We start from the raw sequence: 11,220 nt of genomic DNA on the forward strand, positions 1-11,220 counted from the left end.
GTGTGTCTGTGTGTGTGTGCGTGTGTGCGTGCGTGTGTGTATTCCTTAATATGGCAATATTCCCAGATAATGTAATTAACATTATGGAACTCAAACATTTAACAAATTTCCTTCTGAACCTATTGCAGCCACCCCACATGCTTTGAAGTTCCAGACAAATACGACTAAAAAGTGCATTTTTATTCAGAGAAATAATATTTTTCTGTGTGATTTCATAGCTTAACATATCATTGGTACTAAATAAATAAGGTTAGGCTCTCTAAATATTACGATTGACTCCTATTCTGTGAAAATCCGATCATTCGGAGGATCAAATTTTATCCTGGAAGTTGACTATTTTATTTAGTACACCAATTATATTCATTACAATTTTTTATTAACAATAACAGTCACACGCATAATAATCATATTTTTTTTGCAATTAATTATAAAACTGTTCAGCAGTCTTGAAAATTTCATGACCGATTTTGAACGAGCAATTCCATCTTTTCATCACAGAGGGAATACATAAATATTTTCTCTACTGTAAGGCTTTGTTTAACTGTCTTTAGTCTTTTATTTTTTTCAATAGGCTTCTGTCAAAGCATTTTGTAAATATCACTAGAGATGTGTCTTTTGATATCTTTGGTGACATTAAGTAGTGATATTTAGAGTTCGGAACATTCAATTCAATTTTTTTTCCGATATCCCACTGGTTTTTTTCGGGGTTTCTATATGTTCATTATATATATATATATATATTACCAAAAATATCAATATTATATGCAAACATTTTCATTACTATATCAAAAATAACCCCTCTGAAGCATTTCACTGTATTTTTTGACGAATGGATTAATCTCCTTTTTACAAACCTCACTTGCAGAGTAATTTATATTATTGCCACCATATTCAGGAGGTAGAATTTCTTTAGGTATGTATTCATGTAATTGGTTCATATTGTTCCCATGGAAGTGGATCTATAAATAAATAAAAGAATTTAGACGGACGTTAATATAGCTTATTTTTATAATAAAATATGCCATTACTTTCAATATACTGAAAAGTATAAGTAAAATAAATAAAAAATCTTTAGGAATAAGAGATTTAAATAAACTACCAAAACTATAGAAGAAGCTTTGAATCACAAATTTGAATGTTTCGTCCGAAATTTGAAAAGCAATCCCTAGCCCAATGATTGAATCACAATCTAAGCCAACTTTTGTTTTTAAGAATAGTTTTTTCATAAAATAAAACTAAGAAATCAATTGCAATTAATCAATTGCAATTGTTATTTTTTGCTGGACCTTAAAAACTCCACCGTACGATTATCATGCATCTACAGCAACAATATACTTATGCATCCAGATTGAAGTATTCATATGTGGAGGCGGTTAAATCAATAAAAATGAAGTTTATTTTTCCTAGAATAAAATAAGAAACAATAAGAAAAATTAATTTTTATTTTTTGAAAATCTCGAGTCTTTTTGAAATTAGGATTAGATAAAACCGATTTATTAGTGTTTCTCTACAATAATGTTCATATAGTGTCTTTACACAGGGAAAAACATTAAACATTACTATTTTGTGTACTAGCTAGAGTTGGAATGCGGTAGAATAGAATATGAAGGTTTACCGTTTGTACAGTAGTGCTATATAGGCTATTTGTAGTGCCTCGATGTGCTCAATGCGAAAATGAAAAGGAAAGAGAATTGTTTTAAAAGTTTGTACTTATTATAAATATGGATACTGGGAGTTCATCCTTTCACCCGAGCTGACCTGAACGCGTTTTTTTTTTATTTGAACGGGAAGTCAAAAGGGGGAAAGATAATAATCTTTGGAATGTAGGCTAGGAGCTATTAATTTGTCTAATTTTTTTTCGCTGAATCAAAAATAAATTCAAAAGATGCAATGTTTTTTTTCTTGATCTAGATAGAAATATTACCAAATAAAAAATAAAAAATTCAAAATAAAAAATAATATTTTTAAAAACCACGTTTTTGTAGGGGAGAATAACAATTAAAAAAAAATTTGAAAAACGAAAAACGTGGGGCGCATGAAATACATAACAGTAATGTTATATTAGTGCGTGTATGTGTGCTCTTGAGAATATGTGTATGTATATCTGTAATTGTAATTGTATCTGAATGTTGATGTGGAATATGTTTGTGTATATGTGGCTGTGCATGTGTATGAGTTAGAAAATGTGTATATGTACTGTTATGTATTTCATGCGCCCAACGTTTTTCGTTTTTCAAATTTTTTTTAATTATTATTCTCCACTACAAAAACGTGGTTTTTAAAAATATTATTTTTTATTTTGAATTTTTTTATTTTAAATTATAATTTTTTTAATTTTTATTTTATATTTTTTAAAAATTATTACTTTTCAATTATTATTCTTCACTACAAAAAACGTGGTTTTTAAAAATATATATTTTTATTTAGATTATTTTTCTTAGTCAAGAGTAGTCAAGACTACTACAAGACCACTACTAAAATAATAGAACTTTCATTTTAAATTAGGGATACAAAAATCTTTATAGAAAAACAATACCTTTACGACTTTCATTAGTTTTATGCTGATGACTACCAAAACGATCTGGAAATGAATGAGGAAAAACTGGACCACGTGATTTTTCAGCCAATAAAAATACTCCGACAATGAAAATCTTTTCACCTGACATGTAATGCTAATTTGAAACAATGGAATCGACAACAAAAGACAATCTCGAAAATAATATATTTTTTCAAATTTTAATTTTATTTTACTTTGTATGTCTTTTTTCTCTTCATTTTCATGCATTGTCATCCAATTCTGAACTATGTGCCAAATTTGAAGTTTGTAGCCAGTCGGGAAGTTAATTTAAAATCGATTACAAAATTCCACCCGGAAAGAAATACACGAAGGCAAGTTTATATAAACGTGGTAAAAATTGTACTTTTGTACATTACCTATAGAAAAATATGCCATAGGTTTGCCATAATAAATTACCATAGGGTTTTTATATGGCGTTTTGCATATAATAAATTTTGCCACGTCCTTTGCCATAAACGCATGTAAATTTTTGCCATAAGTATACATAGGAAATAATGGAAATTTTTAAAGTAGAAATGCTGTTTTTCCGTCGAAAATAAATTTAAACAACTATCAATTTCTATTAGGAGGACAAACTTTATTAAAAAGGTAATATTGTTTTCCATTGATTAGCTTAATTAATGCAAAATTGAAACGGATCGTCGGAGTTCCAATAAAACACGCCAGCTTCCTTCACCAACCATGTTCATTCTCCCATATGAATGACACATATGTCTGTATGAGACTGTATTTCTATTAGTTTGTTATATGCTTATAGTACTTCCCTTTAATCGTACCATTAGGCTATGGTGTCCTACCATATAACACCATACAATTTCTATGGTTACCATGGGCCTATGATGTCATACCATAGGAATATCATACAAATTTTTATGGTAACCATATGGGCGTATGGTGTCTTGAAATATAAATGCCCCACAAATTTCTATGGCTACTATAGGCTTAAGGTATCTTGCCATATAAGTTTCAATGGTTGCTGCAGGTTACCATATAGGTCTATGGCAAATTTTCCTTACAAAATAGCTGGCAAAATAGCTAGAATTGGCTTGCCATAGGAATATCATACAAATTTTTATGGTAACCATGGGCGTATGGTGTCTTGAAATATAAATACCCCACAAATTTCTATGGCTACTATAGGCCTTAGGTATCTTGCCATGTAAGTTTCAATGGTTGCTGTAGGTTACCATATAGGTCTATGGCAAATTTTCCTTACAAAATAGTTTTTATCTTCTGACTCTTTTAAGTAAATTCAAGATCAGGGAAGAACCTCAACTCAGGAGAGGCGACAAACTTCAGGTATTCGGTCCAAACTGAGATATTTAAAATTATCCAGCAAATATAACGTATAAAGTATAAAAGTGATAGTCAACGAAAAATTTTATATAATTATAAATAAATTAATTGTTTCACTGATACTCAATTTGTAGTAAATTTAAAGAAGCAGTGATTTTATAAATAGTATATTCAACGTCATTTGGCAGAAAATATATTGAAATTACATACCTGCATTATTTCAGACCTTAGTTTAAATTTAAAACCAGAAAATTAAATGGTATTGAAGGTTTCAGTACAGCTTTTCTTAATTAAAAACTAGGCTTTTATTACACTACTATATATTAGTTCATTCATTAGCAATATCCCTAAATATACTTACATAATACGCCAACAGTTTGCTTTAAATACGATACTACTGCTTGGAAAATTATGAAGCAAGCATAATTTAGAAGAAAACAAATTCAAGTTCCTCAAAATATAGCTTACATAAAAAAGAATTAAAGCCTTACCCTAGTCATTATTTTTTCAGACAAGAAGATCTTGAAAATGTTGAAAACATATCTTAAGATAGGTGATTCATTGACTATATGAATAGCATTGAATCGAATGGGCATAGTATTCTATAAGTAAAAATGCACATTTTCTTACAAGTAATGAAAGCTTTTAAAATGACATGAGATAACTGAATACTTCTTCAAGTTAGAATACGAGGTCATTTAAAAAATTTAGAATTACACGTTTTTTGATTCATCGCCAACTTAACGAGACAAACTTTTTCCTACTTCAACTTGATGTAGGACTCTTTATTTTGTAAATTTGATTTATTTTCTATTCCACTATATGAAAATGATTCAAAAGTTCATGTAAAACCCCACTTGTATAGGTTGGCAAAATTACCTTAAAAACTTTAGTTCTTTATTTTCAACCATTCTATAAAATATTTTGTAAAAAGCGTTGTAGTTGGCATCCCTGCATTCTTACTCTCACAAAGTTCAGATCGACTGAAATGAGAGTCGGAAATTAATAGCTTTTTATAGCTTTAATACTGCCAGCAATTTTGAAATCAGTAGAATTAGATTTATACTTGTTTCTCAGTATCAGCCGTGGTTAAATCTCTGTTTCATAGGATCTGATTTGACTCATAGAGGAAAAATATGACCCAGTGGGTTAGTTTCTTTCTATAAGGTTGCAACATATATATGAGAATACTTTTTTAATTATAATGATATTAAAAAGGAAATCAGTTTTAAACTTCTTATGCTTATTTTATGTAGAATGATTTCGAAAGTGATGATATGAAAGCTAGATAGAAGTTAATTTTCAACACTCTTTTCGGTCTATACAAACTTTGCATGGGCAAAAATGCTATACGTTTAAAAAGCTTCAAACATTGTTTTTAAAATTGTGACAGCAATTTCACCATTTAAAATCTTTTCTGACACTTGATGCTAATAAAAGAAATGTTTACATGAAGTTAGAAGAGAAGTATTCTGATTAATTTAATCAAACTCTGTATATATATTTTGATCTGAAATTAGGTGCCTGAAATATTTTTAATATAAAGTAGTAGTCAACAGTAGAAAATATCTGATTAGTTTAATCATATATGTTTTAGCACTTTTTTATAAAATGCTACGTCAAAACAAATTGTTGTATATTTGTAATTTGTATTTCAGTATGAAAGATTAACAATATGTAAATTGAGAGATAGCTAAAACATGGTTTCCGTGTTTTTATATAAATAAAACTGCATATTTCTATACCTTAAAATAATTTTTTTTCCGGATTTATCTTGATTACTGATCTATATCGAGAAAGACGAAGAAAAATTCAGTTTAAATAAATAATAATAGTAAATAAACACATAAATAGGAAGGAAAATAATGTTTTGTAACTATATAAATTATTTTTTAAAATAATATATATTATTTTTAAGATTTGGAGAAAGAATAGTTTAAAATTAACGAGTAGTCCCTATCAGAATATTAGTAGTGAGGATATTTTAAAGTAGCCCGATTCGTAATTATGTCCTTATCTGGTAATTATGATACGGAAACGATTGATTTCTTTGTTTCATTCTAAATATTATGAAAGAAATATTGACAAGTAAAGTAGCTATGTCACTGATGTCCTTCAACTGTGAAAGATAGTAGGTAAGAAGGAACTTTTTTTAAATCGCCCTGGAGCTGCACAATGGCCATTGGTGACCGTTTGGGACTCATCCCTGAAGATTATCCGAAAGACATTCAATCAAATTTTTGATCCCCCGCAGAGAGGATTTCATCTGTAAAGCCCCTTTCTCAATTTAGACATAGATCTTAAATGGAAGGAAATTTTCTCCAAATCCTTGTACCCATGGTACTGCTCAGCGACCAACCACAGGATTTTCGATTCCACAGATTTTACGAGCACTCGGTGGGTCTTAGCTGAGTCGAGGATCGAACCCTGGTCCCTCCGGATAGGAATATGACTCTCTAACTACTGGGGGGGAGGTACCACCCTCCCAGTGGTTTAACATGTACGAGATGAGCTCGTAGGTGAAGAAAGGGTTTCTTCTTTCTTCAAAAGGATATTGGTTTTACTTTTTGGCTCACGATATAGTCAGTATTTATCTATTATGCGCACTATTCGGTATTCATTGAGAATAGGTATTTTTCCGTATTTATCTAGTGTCGGTATTTATCGAGTAACGGTATTTTCGTTCTTATCTTTTGCTTATTTTTATGATATTTAGAATATAAGGTGAGAATATTAGTTTACTATCACTACCATGATAAGTCAAAAATATCGATATTATAGATTTTAGAACATTTTTTACCGAGAAAAAACGTGTCTATAACCCCCTAGTTACGCTGCGTATTTTTGAGTACAACATTATATGTCTCACACTGAACCCACGAATAAAAGATGAATAGGGTACAAACTGTTTAAAACGGTGAATCTCGTGATCCATCAGATAAATAAAATAAAAATAGACGCTCTAAAAACAATTATGTGTAGATTTTTTTCTTTCTTTTTGAAAGAAATAACGAAATAATTTTGTTCTATGTATTTTAATCTCATCATATTAAGATGATAAAAATAGATATTTTGAAGTAGAATGAATCGATTTTTTTGGAAAAATTACTGAAGCATCTTTAATTTTATTTTCCATCTAATTGGTCTCAAATTACCACCATTTTACCCACCTTTGTACCCTTCTAAATCTCTTTTTTTGGTTATAGCACCATCTGTGTGCCAAAATGCTTAAACCTGTAACTCAAATAGAGTTACATTTTTCTCTGGAATCCGAATCTGAAATGGAATCATACTTCAGATTTCTTGTATTAAAGATTTTAAGGTTGTTTCCTCCCTGATCAAGTTTTGTATCATTATATAGCTTTTCAAAAATATTGAATATATCCAATTTTATTTTTCGATTCGACGTATGATATTTCGAGACATTTGAAAATTGCTAAGCATTTTTTTTCTCTTTTACTCAATGTATGTTTATACGCGATGATTATGGCACGCGCTCTTTATAGAGAGATGATCCTACTTACTCTAATTATTCTTGAGATCAACCTTATGTATCTCACACTGATCACACGTAGATGACTCAGCTTATATTCACCACCATATACAACGTGAACTCCGCAAACTTGAGTAGCTGGATCTTCTAAAAGAGATAGCAACAGAGCTGTCAAAGATAAGACAGCTAGCTGGATTGGAATTTGATCAGGATCCCAATTGGCTGCAGAGAGGACACGTGAAGTTACAATGAGCACATAAATATGCAAACTGTTATGAAATGTCATAAAAAAAAGTTTTGCATTGTACTTTAACAACAAAATACTGAATTCTACGAAATACTACATGTACTTTCTTTGAGTGCGGAAATGAGACCAGGGAGGATCTCCAGAGATTACGTTTGTTTTAAGCATGGTAACCCTTTATAATCTTATTATGTTTTCTTCCATATTCAGTTATATTTAAATATGTATGGTAAACTAATTTTTATCTGTGATTTGCATGACCATAAGCTAATTACTTCATGAATTACAATAAAAAATAATAATAATATCAATGTGAGGGCTTTGTTCAGATAAATGTGACTGACAGTAAATTTTAGAGTGTGATATTGAGAAAAGAAGGGAACTTTAAGGGACTATTTTATTTGGTGCATTCGTCACTTCTGATCAAATTTATTTAGATTTATAATTTCAGTCATTCTTGAGTTCAAGTTGATGGCTGATTCCTTACATTGGTGAAATTTTTGAAATGCATCCTACCTTCCTTTAAAAAAAACAGGTCTTGAAAATTAAATCAAACTTTGCTAATAATCTAAATAAGTTCTAAAAATAAATACTAAAAATATTTTAACTCCACACAATTGGAATGAAGGGACTTATAGAGGGTTAAACATCGGAAAATTTCTAGATGACAATAATTGCTTCCACTTACCAGCTCTCATGAAAATGACGACACCCCCATCCTTATGTCTATAGGGAAAAGCACCTCCAACATTTGTCCCACAAACAGTATTTGCTATACTTGTGTCAAGGAGCATAGGATATATATCAGGATTATCCTTAAACATTGCATATAAATTGCGAACGAGTTCCATAGCTCTTTCGGGATCAAATTTTCTTGCTCGTAGGAACTGCAACAAGTGAGAGTCATCAGTCCAAATAGCCAGGTTTCTTTCTTCTGCAATATGACATTTTTGCAAAATGCAATAAAGCTAGAAATTATATTATGCATCGTTAAAAAAATCACGAGACATTAAATTGAAAATCAGCCAGAATAATATCCATTTATCATTTCAGCTGTTGCACCAGAAGTAAGTTGGAGTTGGCTCTCTAACTCAGTTTTAAATTATGGAAGATTATAGAAGAATCGAGCAATTTCTACTGTTTTTGAAATTTATGGGTTTTTTTTAATGATGAACATATGTTCACTGTACATTTCTTTAGCATTGTTAAAGCAACTTTGGAAATAAGCTTTCTACTTTAAACCCATTCGTCTCTAAAGTTTGTGCAACACTTTGGAGCGTTGTAAAAAGAATCATTTCAAAGCAGGAAGTTAGCGCATAGCTAAGTTGTTTTCATAGTCGGAAAAAAAAATACATGGTTTTTGTTCAAAATATAAGATTTATATTATTAATGTTTTTGCCTCAAAATTAAAAAAATGGAATAATTTATTTCCAGATGTTATAGTTGTAAATAATAATGAGATATACGAGATACTAGAGTTGGAACGAAAAGCGATACAATTAGCTATCTGTTTTAATATTTTGAGTGCTAGCTTGGCATTTTTACCCCAAAACTTGCATATTTTCTAGTGTACTTTTTTCACATGTTAACTTTCTGGTGCCAACTTATGAACTTTTTCAAAAAACAGCAACGCATGCGTTATGGTAATTTCCAGCGACTTCCGCTAGCAATTTAACAGTGTCAGTTGCTTGTTTACATTGGAAGCAATTACTCATTATTTTTATGTGAGGTTCATTTGTTGTTCAAATACTTTTTTTAGTTGATAGTTTTGATTTTTTTAATATTTTGGTTTTTTTTTAAAAACTAAATCTTAATGAAAAGACATGAGTGTAAGATATACCAGGTAATCTTGTACCGAGCACAGGAACTTGACCGTAGAAAATTCAGTGTAGGGTATACCGGTCAAATGTATACAGAGGACAATGACTCAATTTATCTGAAAATCATCAGTGCAGAGTTCACGAAACAAATGTATTCCGGTAATGGAACTTAACCTTAAAAAGCATCAATGTAGGGTATATCTGGAAATAAACACTCATTTCTAGAATATTCCGATTGTTAGAAATAATAAACGATAATTAGTAATTATACCCGCATTCTATAAACTATTATTTTCTTAACTTTTTTGTAGTTATATACAAATTATGAACTCAAGATTTCAGAAATTATTCATCAATAGATAAGATGATGCAAAAAAATAATAAATTGAACTTTTGAAGCATAATTATAAATATTTTAAATTTAAACGTATGTAAAAATTCATAGTTAACGCAGTATTCTGTTTTTTAATTCTACGACTAATTTCTACAACGATATAGATTTATTAACATAACACATTATAGACATATAGAAGAAAAAACTTCTTATTTATTTACTCATTTTCAAAATGTATAGAAAACATGGAAAATGTTACAGAATCATGAAGAGAGAAAAAAAAATTATAAAAACAAAAAAATAAATAAATAAATAAAATTAAGAAAATTCAATAAAAAACCGAGAAAAAAAGAATCTCTTCATCATCTCACACGATTATATCCGCAAAAAGGAATGCTTTCTAATATTGTATCAATACAGATAAAGCAAAACATGAAACGAAATCTATAAAGCGAGTAGCCAATTCAAATGAATTTGTATGTACCGGTAAAATTTCAAAAATGATTTAAAATATTTTCGTAATAAGATCGCCAGATTACAAAATATGAAAACAGAAAAGCAACACGAGTCAAAATCGTAAAAAGTGGTTTTTGTTTTATAGCGCGTTCTTACTGATGTACTGAATCTCGTTTGCTTTGTTAGTTACCAAGGATTGGCCCGAAAATGGATGGATGTGCTCAAGGTAATATTATACTGGATAACTTAAAGAAGTTTATAATTATTAAGGTTGATATTTAATGATTACAATTTTAATGATTTTTGAAAACTAATATTTATTTCAGAAAAAAAAAGAGAAAAAAATCTGTGCAAAACAGCATGAATTGCTGTTTCTCTTCTTTCTTTATATTTATTTATTATGCTATATATATATATATATATATATATATATGATTGATATATATTATATATGTACATATTTCTGTATAAGTTTGAAGTAGATATTATTGCCATCAAGCCACTCTTTGAAACAAATATAAGTCACTTTTTTTGATGATCTAGCGTTTAAATGGAAGCTCTTTATACACTTCTCTATGGTTGCAAATAGCGATTCGCTTGTTCAAGTTCAGGTCATTGTGTTAGTGCAAAGTTCTAAACAGTTCTTTAACGAGTATATGAAATTAATAGTTCATACTTAAAACTCAGCCACTGCATCATTTTCACTAGAAACCACTGGAAATCAAAGTTTAGAAAAGAGAAACTTAAATTATGAAATCAAGATTTGAATCAACTTTGCAAAATTACCAAAAATGCAAAATTTTTTCCTTAATTAGAGCAATTGACAATAATTAAACAATTTTTAAAACAAATCAAGTTACAAATTGTGTCATTTAGATAAAAATAAAAACGTAGTTTTACGTAAAGGCCTGGTTTCTTAGGACAAGACGCCGTCAGCTGGAAATCAGCGCTAACCTCTGATTGGTCCATTTGTGAGTTTGATAGTATACGTCATCGAAC

At 29.6% G+C, this 11,220-nt stretch overlaps 2 protein-coding genes across 3 annotated transcripts in view; one reads left to right on the forward strand and one right to left on the reverse strand.

The window, feature by feature from the left end:
* LOC107454778 (clavesin-2) overlaps positions 1-11,220 on the forward strand; it is a 356,878-nt gene that overhangs the window by 203,963 nt on the left and 141,695 nt on the right. The gene's annotated exons all lie outside the window — the stretch shown is intronic.
* The window catches only part of LOC107454782 (alpha-tocopherol transfer protein-like), a 22,246-nt gene that overhangs the window by 3,196 nt on the left and 7,830 nt on the right, over positions 1-11,220 (reverse strand). For both annotated transcript variants that reach the window (XM_043053084.2, XM_043053086.2), the window contains exons 3-6: positions 8,300-8,545; positions 7,399-7,589; positions 4,366-4,476; positions 855-959 (exon numbers count right to left, since the gene is read on the reverse strand). In XM_043053084.2, coding sequence (XP_042909018.1) covers positions 855-959; positions 4,366-4,476; positions 7,399-7,589; positions 8,300-8,545 — 653 coding nt within the window. The remainder of the gene's footprint in view (positions 1-854; positions 960-4,365; positions 4,477-7,398; positions 7,590-8,299; positions 8,546-11,220) is intronic.

This window comes from Parasteatoda tepidariorum, chromosome 9 (genome assembly GCF_043381705.1).
Source record: "Parasteatoda tepidariorum isolate YZ-2023 chromosome 9, CAS_Ptep_4.0, whole genome shotgun sequence".
NCBI classification, from domain to species: Eukaryota; Metazoa; Arthropoda; class Arachnida; order Araneae; family Theridiidae; genus Parasteatoda; species Parasteatoda tepidariorum.